Source organism: Podarcis muralis, chromosome 10, assembly GCF_964188315.1.
Source record: "Podarcis muralis chromosome 10, rPodMur119.hap1.1, whole genome shotgun sequence".
Lineage (NCBI taxonomy): Eukaryota > Metazoa > Chordata > Lepidosauria > Squamata > Lacertidae > Podarcis > Podarcis muralis.
The window spans coordinates 24,605,570-24,626,748 of record NC_135664.1 but is presented as its reverse complement, the minus strand read 5'-3'; the positions used below and the strand labels follow the sequence as shown (position 1 = coordinate 24,626,748).

Genomic DNA, 21,179 nt, shown 5'->3' with positions numbered 1-21,179 from the left:
TTGGCCGTGTGATGATGTCCCTGAGTCAAATGAAGTCAATTCAGAGCAAAGGCACTATTTTCTGAATAGACAAACTTGTGTCAAAATCATTCAAAAATCACTATACAGGAATAGCAGTTTTTGAAAAGGTGCATTAGGGATAAACGGACTGTGCAACAAGAGGAACTGTAAATTATTATTGCGTTCATATGGAAACTTTTACAACTCATTAAGTCAGAGCTTTCCTTATGACTTGGTTAATGATATTTGATGAAAAGTGCTGTGCCTACTGTTTCAATGTATATTGCTATTTAACCTGTACATCTGTATTTACTTTTTGCATTTTAATTATGCAAAATTAAACCTAGCAGAGTTGGGGCAGAGCATGACTTATTTTGCACACAATGGCTGAGGATGTTATGGTATTGGACTCACTCACATGCCCCTCCACCCAGGTCACCTACAAACCTGTGCAAACCTGTGCAAACTGTCGGTCCTCCACAATGGAGGTGAGACTGTGAAGATGCAGAGACTATACTGATGCTCTGTTCAGCAACAGTAAAACCTGGGGTTCTGTGATCAGCCCTAAGCAATGTAAGTTTAGAAAATACGTTGACACGTTAGGAAGGATTTTGAAGAAAGCAACAAGGATATTCAGTCATATGGGGGAAACAGTTTTGCTTGACATACAGAAAAATTAGAAGGGACACATTAAAATATTTCCCTATAGGATGTCAGAAAGAAGAAAATGAACTGCCTTCACCTAACAGAATGAAATCCATTGGTTTTAAATTAGAGGGAAATATACCGTTAAAGATTAGGAGATACTTCTTATAAGCAACGTAACACTGGATAAATTGATGTGCGAGGGGAGTCTTCGATAGTTTTGTCTGCCTGGGATGCTATAGATATAGTATTTTCTGTCTGAGGACAGAAGCATGGATGGAAAATCCAGATGGCATTAGCCTCCAACTCCCATCATCCCTGACCACTGGCCACTCTGGCTGGGGCTGATGGGAGTTGGAGTCCAAAAATGTCTGAAGGGCCACAGTTTTCCCACCCCTTCCATCACCATCACCAGCAACAGCAACTCATTACACTTGACATTGTATTGGCACCAGAAAACCCAGGGGTAAGAGAGGTCCTGGATCAATCCACTCTGTGTAAAAATACACCGCAAGTATTTGAGCTTCAGGGATTATATCGAAGAGTGAAACTTTTGAAAAAGAAGCAAATCAAGAACAATAAGATGAAGGTTAGAGTTGGTCCTTCTGAATGACTATATATTGATTTTGATGATGAAATAAATAAGTGAATGATGGATAGTCCTGTTATCTCTTCATATCTGGCTCACTCCTTTGCTTTGGCTGACTAAAATGGATTGGAGCGAATAAATGTGACTGAGTGTGTGAAAGAAATAAAGCAAAAGTTAATAACTTTGCATTGAGCATCTGGGAATACCACATCTCCTTGCTAGATCATTTTTAAATGATCTAATGCTGTAGGCAAACTTGTGTATTACAGATTGTTATTGATGATACATTAATTTATGAAAACTGAAATAGCTGGAGACATTAAAATAAAAATTGCATTCTGTCTACAAGCCTGGAACAAATTATTGCAGGATTTATTCAACTGTTAGTTTTAACATTTGGCATGAGGAATTTTCTCTTCTAATTAAGATCTCAGAATTAATTCTCTTCTTGTCTCTTGCAGTTCAAAGTTGCCAACAATAATGATGCGAAAAGAAATGAGAGTGGGTGTATTGATGTGCAATGTATAAAACAAAGATCAAAACATGCTAGACTGCTGGCTTGGGCTCTGTTGACAGTCCAGAGCTGCCTGGAATCAAAGTCGGCACAGGTGTTGGGTGAGCAAGCAAGAAGGCAGCCCGGCCCCTGAATTCCAACTTTCCTACTGCCGTCACCATGCCCAATCCCCAATGCTCAGGAGAGGCTTTTCAAATGGGACAGTGAATTGCAGTAGGAGAAGGGTTGGCAGATCTCCATTATGGGAGATGGCTTACATTTGCATAACATTGAATGTGGCCCGCAGAGTGTTACATTATCAGAGGGAGCTGTGAAACAAACTTGCAGTGATTCAGGTAGGATGTGGCACACTAGCATCTTAATCAAGGCGGTTATACAAAGGTGTCAAGGATCAGGGAACACTATCCCTCCACCGGTGACAGCCCTCCCCCAAAAAGCAGATAACACGAAGAGTCCTTACTACATAATTTATTCAGTAGTCAGAGAGAAAGACAAAGGGATGTAGTCTCTATGCAATGATGGTGTTGCTCCAAGTAAAGTCCCGCCCCCCATTCGTCTCCCTTAATCTACATCAGTCCTGTGTCGGCTAATCTTAGCCTTCTGCCGCTGAGCTCTCTGTTCTACTACCCTCAATGCCCATCTGTCAGGAATGCTTTCCAAGGACACTGAGTCTGTCAGCTGTCTCTCCCCTGGTGCTGCTTCTTCTTCCTGCTGATCCTTTTCCAATATTTCCCAGCTTCTGCCCTCTGCAGCCTCTGAACTATGGCCTTCTGCAAACCGCTGGTCTAAATCTATACTGTTCTCCTGTTCTCAGGAAGGTTTAGGAGAAGACGGGGGGTGGTCCCCACCATTCGTCCTCAGTCCAGCCCCTGACAAGAAGACAGACTTTGCATGATTTCTCTGTGATGTCTCCTTTAACTGCATGCACATGTTCTTGTTCTCCATATTGTAAGCAATATTATAAGCACCAGTAGATGTTAGAGCATCTACTTTGCATGAAGAAGGTCCCCATTTCAATCCCCAGCATCTCCAGGTTGGACTAAGAGAGACCCATTCCTGAAACCCTGGAGAGCCACTGCCAATATAGCCAATACTGAGCTTGATGGACCAATGGTCTGTCTCAGTGTAAGGCAGCTGTGTTCCTATGGGAGGCAACAAGAGGTGACACAGAAAAGAGTGAAACAGGATGCATGTTTATTTGTTCTAGACAGAGAGCACATCTTGCCATTAGAATATGTCATTTTAACATGGTCCCCTGCCTCTAAACACCATTGCATCATGTCCTGAAGAAGAGAACCTCAAAGCTTAGCTCCTGTTGTGCTATTGTTTCTTGCTTCTTTGGGTACCAATCCAAATGGTGCCAAATTATCATGTATAAGAATATTGTTACGACTGCCAAGTGTGAAGATAGTCTTGTATCGAGTCTTTTCTGTGGTGAATAGCTGAAGGCAGTTGATGAACATGAACCCGAAGTTTCAAAAAACTATTTATCAGGGAAGCATGGATAAAAGTGCATATATCTGTGAAGATTGCATTAAAAATGCATTATAAAGGTAAAGGGACCCCTGACCATTAGGTCCAGTCGTGACCGACTCTGGGGTTGCGGCGCTCATCTCGCTCTATAGGCCGAGGAGCCGGCATTTGTCCGCAGACAGCTTCCGGGTTATGTGGCCAGCATGACTAAGCCGCTTCTGGCGAACCAGAGCAGCGCACGGAAACGTCGTTTACCTTCCCGCCGGAGCGGTACCTATTTATCTACTTGCACTTTGATGTGCTTTCGAACTGCTAGGTGGGCAGGAGCAGGGACCAAGCAACAGGAGCTCACCCCGTCACGGGGATTCGAACCGCCGACCTTCTGATTGGCAAGTCCTAGGCCCTGTGGTTTAACCCACAGCACCACCCGTGTCCCTCTATAAAAATGCATTATATTAGGGGGAAATACTTGCAAAAAAATGGCATATTAGGTAAAACTGTATAGAAAAGAATGGTATATTGGGAGAAATGTGCACTCAAATGCCACTGAATTTTCATACAGACTTTTTAAAAATTGCAAATTGATGAGGAAATATAGTGAACTGAATTTAAGATGGGAAAAGTGAGAGAAACCAAAACTGACCGAATCCTCCATTCCTGGCTATATATTCCACCATAGAAAATCATGGGCATCTATTTGCTTTGCAAGCCATATGCCTGCACTAAGACTTGACATACAGCTGCAGGTGGTTGTCCGACCACATCATCTAATCTAAAATGTCATGGTAGGATTTGCTAGTGTTGAATTTCTTGCACTCTGCACCTTATGATGTTTGACAATTCTAAATTAACGAACCGTTTTGTCTAAACACTGCTTTTCCATGACACCTTGCACATTATCAAATGAGTGACACAGTGCCATGCTATTCTGGGGGGTTTACGGTGCATTTCGACATGTGATTTAAAGCAAAAGGTCAGAGCTGCAGCCCAGAAATGGCATGGTAGTTATGAGCTATCTATCACATGAAGAGGAGAAAGCGGTGGCCTTCCCTAAACTTGGCTTGCAGCACATATTCACATGCTGGTTGTTCCATGCAACCCCTTCCTGCTCTCTGTAGAAAACAGGATGTGTTCCCCTCTCCATCAGCTTCTCTTCAGATGTGACTCTTGGGGTTTGACGTTATTTATGTGTTTTAAAGTTCTATATCCAGCTCTTCCATAGATACCAAATAGTTTGCGAATGTTGAAAACTGCACATGCTTAAAAAATATATATAAATATGATTGGTTGAGGCCTGCAATTCTTGGAATTTCATAGAGATAAATATATGTATTTATATATTTATATATTATTTGTATATTTGTATATATATATATATTTTAAAAAGCTACCCCTTTAGCTTCAAAGGTGGGCAATGATGGTTTGAAATTAAAACCACATGCCTAAATATTTAACATGTTAATAAAATTGTTCTGCACAATAGCTGATGAGGTAAAAGAAGGCAATGAAAAAAATATTTTAGAAGAAATAAATAGAACACAACAACCTGAAAGTTTTGTGATTGTCAGTAAAAAGAGAAGTACAATTCTGCCTCTTGCATAAATATGTAGAATATGCATTTTATTTTTTTCTATTACTTTTTGTGGCAGATAGTTTATCTGAAATTTAGATATTTAGTTAATTCATCTTATCGCTCCTCTCCCCACTCCCCATTTGTCTGATTATTCAAGAACAGATTATTCAGATATATATTTGATTCACTTCAGCAGCCATGAAAATATATAGATATATATTTATCTGCAGGTCCCAGTGCATTTTACATATTTTAAAAGTCAAACAATTAGATAAGAAGCTAAGTAACCAAGCTGTCAACCTTTTGACCACCATTTTGGATCCACAACTTTTCATTTTCCATTTTAATATAAAGGATAAACTGAGAAAAGGTAATGGAGTGGTTAATCACCTAAACTCCCAGTCAACAAGTCTCTTACTCAAACCTCAGATTACTCTAAATGCACAAGGTGGCAAGGTACAATCAGCCTTAGCATACCCTCCCTCATCTGTTAAATGGGGACAATGTGCTCTACCGAGAAAATCTGTGTGAAACAGTTTGATCATATAAGAAAACAAGTATACAAATGTCAAGGCATGGATATGTAAGCATATTGCTCGGGGTGTGGGGAGTGGAGCCATAGGATTCTTGGGCAGTGCACAAGAATAGGTATATGGAGAAAGATAGGGATATGGGGAAATGCTGGATATTACTTAAAAAGGGTTTCAAAGTTACCAGTTATGGAGTCTGGAGTCTGTCGACTGATGCAAATCATTGTGGCAAGAGAAGGTAAATCTACCTGTCTTCCCACAAAAAGAAAGAAAGAATTTTCTTTCAAGATTGGCCCAATATGACCAAAGCAACTGATTTTCATGGATTCTTTCTTTATTAGCTTTTCCATAATTTTCACAAAGCCAAGGCTTGTCAACTGATCCAAACTTTTAGAGCATCAACCTTGCAGCAAGAAGGCTTAGGACTCGTTATTATCTTGCGGGGTTCCAAAGTAATCCACACACAATCCAACCATTCAAAATTTGTTTATTATTACTATTATTCAACACTTGTTGGGATTGCCTTTCTAAAGCAACATGGTTTAAACAACATCATTCAGAAAGTCCAACTGGAATAATGCTAAAATTAAGTGAAATTCTTCCCTTGCGTTACACAGTCTTCATTTACAAAAAAGTATGTATATATATATATATATAAACAATATCTAAAGACAACCAGGCTTTAATTTGTATCCTTCAGTCTACATCAGTCCATATCAGCTCTGTGGTGTGAACAAGAGCCTGTTTTCTGCATAGCACTTTTTTTTTTTTACACATACAAAGTTACATCACAATTGCACTGGAGTCTAGAGTTGTAACTGTGCAGACATTTATTAATTAATATCATCACATTGGGGGAAAAACAACAGCAGCCACCTATGCCTCCTTCAGGCATTATCAAGAAGTATTAAGTTAACATCAGAGCTGGGGGTATCTCTGCCCCCCACTTGTCACTATTTCTGTCACCCTCCGGTGTGTACAGGACAATCTTCTGAAGTGGGGGATCTCTTGTACTCATGGAATCTTTCTCTGTTCTTTAGAACGCTAGAAAATCAGGGTTCTAAAGGACACGTGAACCTTCATGAGGGCAGAAGGCTCTGCTTCAGAAGACTGACCTCCTCAATTTGGAGGGAGATGAGAATGGTGACAAAGGGCAGAGCTGGCATACTTGACCGCATGACCCTCCTCATATGTTTCCTTAATTCTGATTGGCAATGTCTGATGATGGCTCTACTTAAGCCATAAAGTTGAGTTTTTCTCCCAAAATATGCTTGCTAATTCTAGTTGTACATCATTAAATGCGTATGGGGCACATTCCTTGCACTCTTGCACAACTCCTATCAATTTCAGCGGTGCATGCAGAGTGACATCCCAGTGGATCGTGCCTATGGTCAGTATTAATATATTAAGGGCATGTCCACATTGCATAGTTTGAAAGAGAAGGAAGAGAAGGGCTCCAACTCGGTGCATCAGATCCCTGCAAATAATACTGCAGCTTTGGTTTTCCCATCTGTTCACCCAGCAAAACAGGAAAATCGTGGGATGAAGGGACATGATATAGTCCACACTGAGGAATGGTGTGCAAAATTCCCTGGCCACACAATACCTTATTTTGTGGGGCCTACTTCTCATCCTTCAATTTTAGTGCATAAGTATAAAATACAGGAAACTCCTAAGTGGACATGCCCTATTACTGTGTTAGTAATAATGCCATTCCCTCTTTACTTACTTGCTATATAAAACCATTTTTTAAAAAGCCTTTCAGAAAGAAAATAAAGCTTTACTACAAAACAAATGAGCGCGATAAAATTGTAAGAGACTCTGAAGAGACTCAAGCTTCACATCTTCCTAACCAGAAAAGGAGCAGCAGCTGTATTTAATTTCAACTTGATGTGCTTCAGAACTCATATTCATATAGGTATTTAATGATCCAAACTTAATGGTCCTATGCAGAATAATTACTTATATGAGGGAGCAAACTCCATGTACATTCCTTTAAGCATTGTTTCAAGGGAAGTGGGGGGGGGGATCTTGAGTTGGTTCTGTGTGGACATGGCTGTGCTTTGGGATATACTGATATTAAATGTTAAGTGCTTCATGTAGACATTTGGCAGCTTGATACTACTCTTTTTTTACCGATTCCTCGTCCCCCCTGCCCTCACAGTATAGCCAATACAATGAAAAGAAGTAGAGTGCAAAGCAAACAATTAAATCGTAGTGGTACAAAGTGACGCAAAACACAACGAACAAGAGGAAATAAAGTATTTTGTAACCAATGTGCTTTAAAACGAGACACTCAGATGGTAAGCTATAAACTTCACTTTGCTGGCCAGAAATTGCTGTGTGACCAAAAACAGACTGGTGGCCAAGCCCATCAGTGTTCAATGTTTCTTCAGTTATCAAACATTCAGACTCTGAGATTCTCTCTTCTCTTTCTTCTAGGGGTTCACTAATTAAAATGGTTGGCCCTAATAACTTCTCCTGTTTGAGCTCTGGCTGATGGGGAAACAGACCTGTGCTTCTTTCTCCTTTCTCACTAGAAGGCAGCACTGCTGAACTCTCAGGAAGTTCTTGGAGTTCAGTCTCCAAAGAAATATTTGGAATCATGGGAGCTGTTTCACCAGTTGAGGTGAAGCTGCATTCTGAGTCAGCTGCAATATCGACTGAAGCTTCTGTGTCTGGATGCAACACTTGCCCCCCCTCAGCAGGAAGAGCTCCCCTGGACTCTTCCGAAGATGTCACAGATGAACTTTCGCAATAGCTGCCAGCAACAATGACCTCAGAAGGGGAAATTTTGCTTTCTGCTTTAGCACTGTCGTGAGGAAGCATTCTCCAGACACTTGCCTCTTCAGCCTCTTTGTTGCATAGGCCTTGCGGTAGGCCCTGCAAAGCTTTCGGAGATGTTTCAGGATATAAATCCTGCTCTGAAATGGCTTTTCCTTCTGCAGCAGAAGTCCATAATATTTCATCTGGGGGTGAATCATTCCCAGTGCTATGTTCTGCTCCACCAAGCTTTCCGCTTGCACTGCGTACTGACATCATTTCTCCGTGCACTGTTTCATGTATGCGTGCATTATAAATATCTGAAACTGATTCCTCTTCAAATTTGGTGTCATATAATACACCCACTGTATTGCATTGACAAAGAGGATAATGTGAACCATCACTTCTCCCTTCATGTATATCAAACACTGTTTCCTTTTCCTCTGTGGACCTGTCACTTAGTGCGGTCTCTTGAGGTAGCTTAACAATTACTGCTTTTTCACCAGCAGACATTTTTTCTGGAGTGCTTTCTGATGTCATTTTAATTATATAAGAGGCTGTAACTGCCTCTGCTTCCCTTATACTATCATGCTCCACTACATAAGACTCTTCATATCTCACCGGGTCTTGGCAGGTAAACAATTCATCTGTGGGAGTTACATCCAAACATCTTGTATCGTCTTTAATTCCCCACATAGCTTCACCACCTGTTAGCTCTTCCACCTGCACTCCTTCACTGGCTTCGCTTTCCTTTTCTGCCAATTGACTTCCTAAGCCTCTCCAACTTTGATCCCCCCATGTGACCCTGCTGCTCTGATCATCATCAGTAAACCTGCCAGGATCACTTTGGCACAGCTCTGCCTGCAACATCTTTCTGTTTGCTAGGTCATAGCCCTGACTGTGCTTCCCTTCTTCTAAATTTCCTCCAGCATCAAAGACATCTTCTACATTTGTTGATGCAGAATATGTGGATATACTTGCATCAGTTGCCTGTACCAAATTTGGGTAGCTCAAGCAAATCCCACTTGTAGCCTGAATGTCTTCTGGGTAACTACTCTCTGCTCCCTTTAAATTTTGACTTAATTCACCTACAACAGAATTTGTGCTTTCCTGCTTATTTCTTTTGCCTGAGATTTCTCCAGCATTTAGCCATGATATATCTATGGATTCATGTAATTCCTCATCTTTTGCTACATCTAACACACCAGGACTCATCATTTCTCTTTGAGAAAACTTCTCTATTGTACTGCCTTCATTGTTACTGGGTGTGAACAACAATGGTTGTTGATTTTGTATTTCAGCGGAATCTTTTCCATGCCTATTGGTAGGGCATGCTTGTGCCTCTTCTGAAGATTGCTCTAAAATGCTCAACTTTATTTCTTTCGCCTTATCAAGATTATACTCAGACTTATATTTTTCTTCTACAATGTCATCTTTGGTATGCGAACTTGTGAAAGACCTTGCTGTGACATTAGCTTCAGCTAAGGTATTGGTATTAAATTCTCCTCTTAAATACACCTTTTTGTTCCCATATCTCTCAATTTTGAATTCCTTTTTGTCAATGTTTTCTAAAACTGATTCAAGAGTTTGAGAAGAGGTTTCTTGCATATGTTGCCCAAGAAATGGCTTGACCTTGTCATCCACTCTTTCCAATACTTCCTCTTTTAACTCGATGGCTTCATCATACTCTAAGGGTACTATTTGGGGCCTTGTTTCCCACCCCTTTCTGTGGTGATCACCATTATCCTCTCTGATTAACAAACTCTCCGTTGTTTTGCTTCCTGAGGCATCTTCAGATTCATGCTTTTGAACATCTGCCTGACACACCCCATGTTTACTTGAGATAACATCTGTAAAACGGTCGGTCTCTTTTTCTTTCGTTCCAGACCAGTGCTCCAGTGATGAAAGGGTTTCAATGGTACTAAAGCTTTCTGAAGACTGGGCCCTATTGTTTACCGAGTCCAGTGCAGTCAATTTTTCTGGGGGTATCATACAAAAATCATTTCCTGTGGAAGATGTTTGGTTATTGTGCAGACCTTTGTCTTGTAAAGCACGTTCAGATGAACTTATCGCCAGAGGTTGCCTAAGCAAGCCAGAGTCCGTCTTGCCCCCCTGTTCTTTTGGTTCACTTGGAAATCTAACTGGCTCGGTTGTGTATAAATTCCTTTCATCCTTGGCTCTAGTGAAGTGCTGACTTAGCTGAAAGAAGAGAATAAGAAAAAAAATGATCAGAATGCATGTGTGCATACACATAAACTTAGATATATAAAAGGAAGGATTTAATCAGGAAAGTTTTGTATTCAGTAAGACGAATTTGGAGAAAACAAATCAGTTACAGATTTTATGTTGCGTGTCCTCTTTAAAATAAAGGGTGTTAGAAGGTTGTGTAAAAGCAAGAAATGAAATAGCCCTGAGTCCCCTCTCTTTCTCACTTCCACCCCCACCCCCATCTCCCCACCCTCTTTATTCATGAGCTCAGTAAGCTGCAAGTCCATTTCATACAAATGAATCCAAAAGAGAATATTCTCTACAAGAGAAGCTAATTCATTCACAGAGCACATTCCCTCCCAGGCATGTTTTATTTTAAACTGACTGCATTGACACCGCATATCAAAGCTAGAGAATGAATGGTATTGTCCGGTAAAATAAAGATACATTTGCACACTGACAAATACTCTAAAGGTTCCCTTTTCTTCATTCCTCTCAGCACCCATTTTACAGGCTGCATACCGGAATGTTTTGAGAGTTCCAGAAAGTGTAAAAGGAGTTAGTAAAGGAAAGGCCAGGAACGAGTAAGTTTCTTCCCTCTCTCTCTCTCTCTCCCCTCCAAATATTGCATTATACAATTCAACAGCATTTCCTTGTCATGGCATTCTCTCCTTGCTTTCGAATACTCAGGCTGATGGTTTCATACCAATCAATTAGAGGATAGCTTCTTGGGGGCCACCTTGTTACATTTACACTTGCTGCAGATACCCCCATTACAGTGACTCTTATTAATATGTTTTCTGCAAAGCCTCTGCAAACTATTAATAGTAAAACGTCACTCAAAGAAAAGTGAAGGAACTAATGTTTCTGCAAATTCTGTTTTAATGACCCTCTGCCAACTGGCGCTCAAATGTATCTGAGCTCTTCAGTGATGCCAACTGTCAGGATTTAATAGTGAGATGCCTGGGTTTTCCCCCTCCTCTCTCTCCCTCCTCATAACTGACATTTGCATGATCTCAATAATTATATGCAAATCTTACGATTTTCCCTTCTTCTCACATAAGGCTCATGTTACTTGTCAACTGCCGAGCTGTCTTGTGAGCAATTGCCTTTGGGTTTCAAAGATTTGGTTGCATTTCCATTTATTATAGGCCTCCATTGTTTAATTCATTACGCAGCACATAAGGTAAATTAAAATCTGAATGACATACATATACACTCTTCATTTATTGTACAGATGATCACTTTGATTTTCCCTTCTTGTTAAAAACTGTTAAATTTTAGTGTATTCATTGTCTCAGGGAATGCTAAGAGTATCCTGTGATTTCCCCCACCCCAGCTTCTTATTTCTGTCTTTTTGTTAAAAAAAAAAAGTTTCAAAAAATAAATTTACAAAGATGCTGATTTTCAGACAGTGAATGCTCCTGCATTGGGTGACAACTCTTAACTACCCTAAAGTTAGAGAAAGGGAGTCTTCATGCTTATATGTGAAAAATTCATTTTCTTGCTCACTGTCCAAAAGGGCTGCAAGTCCTGTTGTGGGTTTCAGCTTTCCTGTGTTCTCAAACAAACAGTATTATATTCCATACTTATTTAGCTGTGTGCACACAAGCGATATGAGCTCCAGACTTGCTGTCATTTCTTCCCACAAAATGCAAGGCAGCCTATTTTGGACAACCCACACAGGTTAAATGCTTGTCGTTTAGAAGGGAATTGATATGAATCAGAGGAGCTGGGAATGCATATTTTATAGCTGGCAGGTGAGATTCATGACCAAGATGTGCACAAATATTGGTCTGAAAGAGGTTCATTAGCAGGAAGAAAGGAGGAAGCTGTCATACCAGGGATGTGGGGTACAGCATGATTCACCTTACCCATTGGCCGGATGCCAAGATAACTGACTCCCCACATCATTGCTGTTGCTCTGTGGTGAGCTTACAAGCAGCCACTGCAGGGCAAACAGCCATCTATATCCAGTCATAGTCTGTGTGAGGCAGCCTACATGTAGAACAAAGGAAGTCTACTGAACAAAAATTGTATACATGTGTACACTGATCACAGAGACCAGAGAGACAGGACTTTGAAATAGTCTTCTAGGGCTCTCAAATTGTCCCCTATCGCCTGTGATAAAAAGAAGAAAAGAGATAAGTTATTGAATTAAGGGCAGCAGAACATAATGGAATAGACTGAATCAAAGCACTTTTTACCACCAATCATGTTAAAGCTCTGATGTTGGCATAGCAAGGGCAGATCTCTGTGTACCTATCCGCACTGTTGAAGCTGGAGAAGAACTAACTTTCTTTGAGGAATAAATGGGTTCAAACCGTTAAGTGAATTATGCACAACACTTACCAACAACTCTAATTCTTTTTCATTATCTTCATTATCATCTTCGTTACGTTCCACATCTTTGCTGCTTACATTTTCCTTACGTTGTTGAATTTCATTATCATCCACATGCGAATAAAGAATTTTGGGGATGTCTGATTCTGAAGAGTTAACACAGAGAGAGACACACACACATATATATATCAGGGTGTTTTGTTACTTTTAAAAATTAAGATGTGCGGTAAGGAAGAACTAATTGAATGGAGTTTTATACCTGAACTCCTGGAATTATTCCATATGTCTTCATCAGCCGGTGGCAATATTTCTTCTTTACTGTTAAAAGAGAAAAGAAAGTCAGTGATGCTCCCCAGAATTTAAGTTCGAAATCTTTTTATCTGCAAAGCTAATGGCACCAAAATTAATGAGGCAGAATAAGCCATTAGCATTTCCCCATTAACATAACTTTAAATAACAGGGTTCCCATGTGGCTTGAAGTATCATCGTCTGAGGCCACCATAGGAAGACCCTGGCAGTTGCCAGAGGTAGCCTAACATCTTTGTGTCCTTTCCAAATGAGTTGGGCTGGAAGCAGAGGGCCAAAACATTTCCCCCCCCCCCCAAGACTGATTATCCCATTCCTTGTGTTGTTTTTTGGGCCATATCCACGAGGCAATTGTCCATTAATCACATTGTTTGCAATTCGTTGGGGTCCATTCTGTGTATGACATACAGATCACTGGCTGTGCATGCAGAAGCTCCCACGTTCAATCTCCAGACTGGGCTGGGAATGACTTCCTGCCTGAAACTGCACAGCTGCTGCCAGCCAGTGTAGGCAATACTGAACAAGATGGACCATTGGTCTGACTCCATATAAGGCACAACAAATGATATACTGACCTCCAGAGCTGAACTCAGAAACTGTGTTTACTGAAGACAAAAAATGATACTAAGTAATCCTAAGTAGTATAAGGAGAGTATACAAATTTAATCCCACATATAATATTAAAATGTACAGTGGTACCTCGGGTTACATACGCTTCAGGTTACATACGCTTCAGGTTACACACTCCGCTAACCCAGAAATAGTGCTTCAGGTTAAGAACTTTGCTTCAGGATGAGAACAGAAATCGTGCTCCGGCAGCGCAGCAGCAGCAGGAGGCCCCATTAGCTAAAGTGGTGCTTCAGGTTAAGAACAGTTTCAGGTTAAGAACGGACCTCCGGAACGAATTAAGTACTTAACCCGAGGTACCAACCACTGTAATAAGGATATAAATACAGTGGCGTAGTGTGGGGGGTGCAGGGGGGGCCCGGCCGCACTGGGCGCAACATCTGGGGTTAGGGCAAATCCACAGGTTAGGGGGCGCAAATCCACGGGTTAGGGGGCGCAAATCCACGGGTTAGGGGGCGCCTTGCCCCAGGTGCTGACAACCCACGCTACGCCACTGTATACATAACATTGCTAAAATGCAATAGTAAATGGACTCATCTATCCAGGCCTGATCAACAAACTAATGTGAAAAACAGGGCCATCTTATCCATAGGCGCTACGGGTGCGGGGCACCTGGGCGCTGGGCTCTCAGGGGCGCCAGGCCAAGAGTCCAGGGCCCAAGAGTTGAGTCTGGGGAAGAGCCCGCCCATCGGTCAAAGCGCTGCGGCGGGCTCTTCTGCTGCGGGTGGCTCTGCGCCATGAGTTCGGGGATGACCGAGCCAGCGAGACGCTGAGGCGGCTGACCAGCTCTGCCCTCCTGCACGCCTGGGACTAGGCAACCTGGGGGGGGGGATCTTTGCACCCTGGTGCCGCATATGCTTAAGACAGCCCTGGTGACAAATAGTGGTGTCTTAATCCTGAAGAGAGTCATATGGGGTCGCTCATGCCATTCTGTGCCCCTAAAGAAGATATACATGCATATGACTGCTAGATCTATTAAGATCCACATTTGTGAGCACAAACTATATCAAGAACCCCTTGCTCAGCACTTTCTACAACAGGGGCATGATTCTGTTTGAATTCTGACTGATTATAAGACATCTTCCAACAACACACTATGTTCCTTTGCTGTCAATAATTGTGTTGTCTCATGCATTCTCCATTCTCAGATTAATTTGCACGTTCCGTGGCTGAGGACAAGGAGAGGTAGGCCATCTGTTTTGTTCTCTTTTATTGTTATTTATACCCAGGCTCTTCAATAGCTTGTGCCTTGGGAAAGACTGCTTTGGCGCAGCTTGAGGAGAATTCTGATTTGAAATGCCAGTGTCTTTCCCTACATGAATGAAAGCGTTTTTAGAAATTGATAATACAAAGAATGTTTGTTGTGATGGTCAGAGAAGGAAGGAAGGAAGGAAGGAAGGAAGGAAGGAAGGAAGGAAGGAAGGAAACCCAAGTAGTTCCAGTGACACCTATCCTTACATCATTGCTGGTGTACAAAGCAAATGTTTTTTACAACTGACTCACAAGCTAGCTGTGTAGCTCACTAGCAAAGGCTTCAGTTGAAACAATCAAAGGTTTCATATTTTTTAGCCTAACCCTACTGATCTTCTCTTTTCCCCCTGATGTAGTATTATGTTGACTGGAAAGCACAAAGACATTTTTATTGTGAAGTAAGCCAATAAGTGGTGATGAGTAGGTAGACACAGTGCCAGGGTGGGAAAATTCATGTTGGTGCTCTGACTACCTTTGCCTATGGCCCCATGCACAAGTGGCATGCAGCCCTCAGGCCAAAGAAGGTTACCCACCCCTGGCCAAATGTGTCCCTAAAATCACTTGTTTATTTATCGCATCTCCTGGGAATTTTTTCACAAGTCAACTGGCACACAACTGATCACAGTGCACCCCCTTGCTAAAGCTAAGCAGGTGTCAGTCTGGTCAGTGCCTAAGTGGGAGACCTCCTGAGGACCCCAAGTCTGCTGCTTTGAGTGCCAGGATGGCAAAGAGGTGGGGTACAGATGGAAGTTGGAAGAAATGAAGAATATATTTTATTTTACTTTGAGAATATTTATAGGCTGCCTTTCTGGGTAGAACGCTCTCAAGGCAGCTTTCATGATGAACATTCAAAAATATAAAATATAAGATGATTTGTACGAAACACCCCAGCACTAAATGAATCAGCCATAGGAAAACACTGCTCAATCCCAAATAGGAAAACATTGTTTTCCCTTATTATTCCAGTTCAAAGAGCACTACAGCAATGAAAGATATAATTCATGTCTAGGTCACCTGAAACCAAGAGGTCCTCAGAGGCTCTCTACAGGGCTGGAGTGTGGTGAGCTGACAATGAATTCTAGAGACATGGAGCTACCACAGAAAAGGTCGCCTCGCTGTGTTCTTTTAATAGCACTATAAGCAGTGCTATTTTTCTAGAAGAAGAGGTGCCAGAACTCACCACAAACGCCTCCCTTGTTATTTTATAATGGCAATTGCGTCCACCTGAGAAGTGCCAGAACTGAGTTCTGGTTGAAAAAAGCCCTGACTATAAGGACTTACAGGTATTTCCACACACACACACACACACACACACACACACACACACACTATGCATGCACATGGCACCAGGAAATAATAAAATAATTTAATTACTATCCTGAAATGGCAGGACAGAGCTGGAGAGTCCTTGTGCCTTGCGACAAGACCCTTCCTGGAACCTGAAGAGGACATCAGTGAGGGTGGAGGAAGCCCCGAAGAGACAGAGGCACAGCAGGGCTTTGCTTACGCTGCTCAGCCTCCCCGTCTAACAGCTGGTGTGTGGGATAGAGCAGCAGCATCAGCAGTTTTCCTAGGCATCCTCCAGCCTCCTGCCAGCCCAAGAGCTTTGATTCCAGTTGTGGATAATTTTGGATGCAGTATTTTGGTATGGATTGAAGAGAGAGTGTCAGAGAGGGCGTTTAAAGGGTGTTTTCAGGGTGCTCCCCACTTTATGAAGTTTCACATAGATGTGTGGAGACCCAGAACATAACCCCTGCAAAAGTGATGGACAAAGGGTTTATAATGATCCCTGTTAAAAACAAACTCTTCCAAGACCTATTCCTACACTCCATCAGGAGCAAATAAATAAGATCAAGTACACTGCAAGTCACTTTGAACAGGGATTTGTCATTTTAGAATCATAGAATCATAGAATCATAGAGTTGGAAGAGACCACAAGAGCCATCGAGTCCAACCCCCTGCCAAGCAGGAAACACCATCAGAGCACTCCTGACATATGGTTGTCAAGCCTCTGCTTAAAGACCTCCAAAGACGGAGACTCCACCACACTCCTTGGCAGCAAATTCCACTGTCGAACAGCTCTTACTGTCAGGAAGTTCTTCCTAATGTTTAGGTGGAATCTTCTTTCTTGTAGTTTGGATCCATTGCTCCGTGTCTGCTTCTCTGGAGCAGCAGAAAACAACCTTTATCCCTCCTCTATGTGACATCCTTTTATATATTTGAACATGGCTATCATATCACCCCTTAACCTCCTCTTCTCCAGGCTAAACAATTGTTTTGGCTAACAATTTTGTTAATTTGCAAAAGCAGTGCATAGAATTGTGTAACAACAACGGCAAAAGCAGCAGTTACAGCATCGGCCACAATATTATAACAGAAATACCCTTTGGGACATTTGTTTTAAGATCAAGTATAAGTAAGGGGGCAGATATGTCAGTTCCTGGTCTCTTCGTTTCTCATTTTCTTCCTTTCTGCAGAAATTTGCAATTAAAAACAAAAAAAACCCTCATGAAAATTCATGAGCATTTTGGTGCAAATTTACCATATTAAACACTTTTTTGTACAGAGTTGTGACTGAAATATACACTTTTGCATGTTATTTTCCTTAACAGAATGCTATGTTCACTAGTATAATGTGTTTTTATGCATGACTCTCTGACATGTGCATTCTTAAGAGAACTGCATCATGAAATTCAGAGAAGAGTGAATTTCTTAGGATAGCTTTGTTTCAGTTTGTGGATTGGTTCAAAAATTGTGAACTAGGTACATTCTCATTAAAACGTAAACAAAACCAAATTTCTCCTCCACCCCTAAGTATACCTTTGAGGAGTCTGCTACAAAACTAAATCAGTAAACAGCTTACAGGTTCCTCTGTAGCAAGTGCTTATTTCACTTGAAATAGTTAGATGTACTTTCTAACTAAATATGGAGGCCTCTTGTATTTTTTCCCTGTTGCAACATTTACTACTGATGCTGCTACATGGCAATGGAGAGAAGCATGACTGCTAGCATGGCCAAAGACAAGGGATGATGGGAACTGTGGTTTGGCAGCATCTGGAAGGCTACAGATTCTGCATCCTTGCTTTAGGGGCGATTGCAATGACAACATCCTAACCTGGACTAGACGGCCTTCAGCTCCATTTCCAGCCTTACAGTTTTCCAGTTTTATTCCCCTCCCTCCTCCCAACTATAGGAACTTCTCCTGTAGGAGAGCTGTCTTGTAGATTCTGCCCTGTATAATTCCATTTGGGTAGGGGAGGCATTTATGTGTTGCCATTAGGGAAAATCCTGGAGTTATAATGAATTATACATCTTTTTCCATTCCATTTTATTCAAACATCTTGCAGGCAAGCTGAAATAATTCTCCAAAAATATTCAGCGGCAGGTTGCTAAATTTATACTTGGCTACAACAATCTACACATGACCTGTCACCACCTTTTTGAATTTATAATGTAGCCTTTACTTCTTTCCTTAGTTCACCAGTATCTTATTCGCAGTGGGAAAAGGTGTTTTGGACAAATAATGTTTTTATTTAATCAGTGTCTCTATCGTCAAGCAACACCCCTGCCCTGGATAAGTGCCCTGGGTATGTGAAAACCACAAAAGGAAATATATATTTCCAATTTCCTGGCACCAAATGGTCGCTTCCCACAGAAAATCCACTGAGTTGTATCCAATGGTTCTGTGAGTGGAAGACAACTTGCAAAGGGAAAAGGACAGAGTACACATGCACATTCAGCTGCCTAGCAGTGTCCACATCACACAGGAGATCGCAGCCACTGAGATTAGAAAATAAAAGTCATACCATTGTCTGGAGAGATCACTTCCTGGTTTGCATAGAGAAGCCGTTTTCAACGGACCCCATCAATGAAAGTGCAGTACGGAGAGTGAAATGATACAAAATTGGGCTAAGGGACCTTTCCCCAATAGAGCTCTGCTTGTGTAAGGTTCCTTTGTCTGGTTTAGGAGATTCCCACATCCTCATTCCCCCATCTTACATTGTGGCACAACCCACAATGATCAGTAGGTCCCCTTGAATAAGCTTTTCGGGGTTATTGGGGGCTGCAGGAAAGAGATGGGGAAGGTGAAGATTGGTTGGGCAAGCTGCCTTCTATTGACACAGCCACTGGACAAAAACCATTGCCTTGTGGACATTTGTAGATGCTTCCAATTACATTTTCATTCTATCGGTATTGTATCAATCCTTTGCTTTGATTCTACCTTCTAGTTTCATGTGCATTCATTTATGTTTGTGAGCCAACGTATGATAGAGGGAGTCTGCCTTTTACACATATCTTGCTCTACAACACATCACATCATGGGCTTTGCATAAGCTGTCCATTCTGAAACTGTGGATGATTCTAGATCTCAGTGATTCTGGTGAAAGGGAAGCCACTTTTAGGGAGGGTCAGCAGCCTGACGTCTAGTCTGAAAAAGAGCATTCAACAGACCACCCAAAACAAGAAAATCCAACACTTTCCTCTGGTGATGGGGATTTAGACTGCTAAACCAAGGCACCAGAATTCACCGTTCCCTCATATCTCCAGCTGCCCAGGACACCTCTTTCCCTGGGGTGCTGTGAGAGGCATTCTAGCTTTGGAGCACCACAGGCCACAGCACTGCCCTCTTTGAATTCTTGCTACCCTTAAGCTTTTAAGGGGTAAGCAGGGCTCCGTGTCAATGTTTAGGTGCCCAGGTGAACTCAGGCCTCTGCTAAGCAACTTACATTGCTTCTAGGCTTAGTCCCAGGTTCCTTTCTCAAGTCTAGCCTTCTCAGAGTCACCTTTACCCAGTCTAATTTATCTGGATCCTGGCTACCCAGTGTTTTCTGCTCATCTCAAACTGCCATCTCCAGCTGGCCTTGTTTTGCACTATGCAGGGTTATTGCAGATTTTTTGGAGCAGGGCAAGACATCAAGCAGCTGCAGCTTTCACATTTTCAGTAGGTCTCATGTAAATATTATGGGAGTGATAAGCAGAGATGGCTCACCACAAATGGAGCTTAAAAGCTAACAAGGCTACATATATTGTGAGAAATTGTAGGAATGACTAATGGTGGTAGCTAAGAACGGCACAACAAGAAAAAATTGCCAGTTCAGAGCTAAACATGTGAAATGGATTTTGGTATAATCAACATCCACAACCACAGGAACCTTAATATTTAATCCAAATTCTGTGTTTTATGAATTTCAGTGAAGTTTTGAATTTCATAAAAGGTGTAGCTGATAAGAAGGTAAAGAACTTATTGGCTCATGTGCAGGTTCTTACAGAGGCGAAGGAATGACTTTTAAAATACCTGTCATATTTAATTACAAGGTATTATTCTAGTGCTGTGCTGAATATGTCTCCCACATTTTTCTGTTAAGGGGTGGAGGGAGGTGTTGAAAAATATTTCAAGGGAAGAAAATATTTCTGTGAAATACTCGTGAGCAAGATGCAGGGTTTGGGTTTTGCTTCCCTTACATTTGAGGAGGGCATGGGTTGCTAGTGATGAATGTCCTTCTTTCATTCTAGGAATATTCTCTTTGGTGGTTTGTACTCTGCCGCATTCCCAGATGTCTGCTGCTTCAATGAAAGCCCAGAGAAAGACAAAATGAGGTTTTTCCACACATGGACTTTTTTTTTAAAGCTCAGGAAGCACAGACAACTGGTGTGGGGCCTGCAGAGTGCTGGATTTAGGACAAGAGAAGTATAGCTTTGGACAGACCCCACAAAAATAGAATAAGCAGTCAAAATTTTGTAATCGCATCTGTTCTGCTAATGACCCCGTAAACATACATAGCAGTAAACACAGCAGCTCTGAGTGCTGAGCAATGCCTCATATCTGTAGTGCAGGATGCAAGTATCATGTCACCAGTTCCCTGTTCCACTAAAACCCAAGGATCCTGTTTCCAGTTTTCACGAGCAAATGCTATATTTCTTCCTCACACCATGTACGTCAGACTTGTCTCACTTCCTCCATACTAAGTAGGTGCAAACCCAAACCTATACTATTTGCCACAGATGCAAAAGATGGCTTAAATCCTGTTCCTGTGAAATTAGATGTTATATTAGTTATGTAGCTGTACCCTTATGTGTAGTGTTTGTTTGTTTGTTTGTTTGTTTGTTTGTTTGTTTGTTTGTTTACACAAATTGCCAGTGTAGGGGTTCCATTCTGGATCAAAACCTTCGTGCCACTCTCTGGCACACTAGGTTTGGCTTTTCTTGAGAAATGTCAGCTTTCCACTGGACCACATTAAGTTTGGACAAGGGATTCGGTGTGGTTACAGTAGCAACTGGAGGCAAATTAAATCCTATGCTAGTCAGATAATTGCACAGATTGTTTTGCTGTTTTCAAGCTTCAGTCAGTATTCAGAG

The 21,179-nt window shown here is 41.6% G+C and overlaps 1 protein-coding gene across 1 annotated transcript in view; it reads right to left on the bottom strand.

Moving 5' to 3' along the window:
* Positions 1–5,794: 5,794 nt before the first annotated feature.
* Positions 5,795–21,179, bottom strand: part of PPP1R3A (protein phosphatase 1 regulatory subunit 3A) — a 29,931-nt gene continuing 14,546 nt past the window's right edge. The window contains exons 2-4 of the mRNA XM_028746979.2: positions 12,898–12,956; positions 12,648–12,784; positions 5,795–10,286 (exon numbers count right to left, since the gene is read on the bottom strand). Of these exons, the coding sequence (XP_028602812.2) occupies positions 7,446–10,286; positions 12,648–12,784; positions 12,898–12,956 (3,037 nt within the window). The 3' untranslated portion in view covers positions 5,795–7,445. The remainder of the gene's footprint in view (positions 10,287–12,647; positions 12,785–12,897; positions 12,957–21,179) is intronic.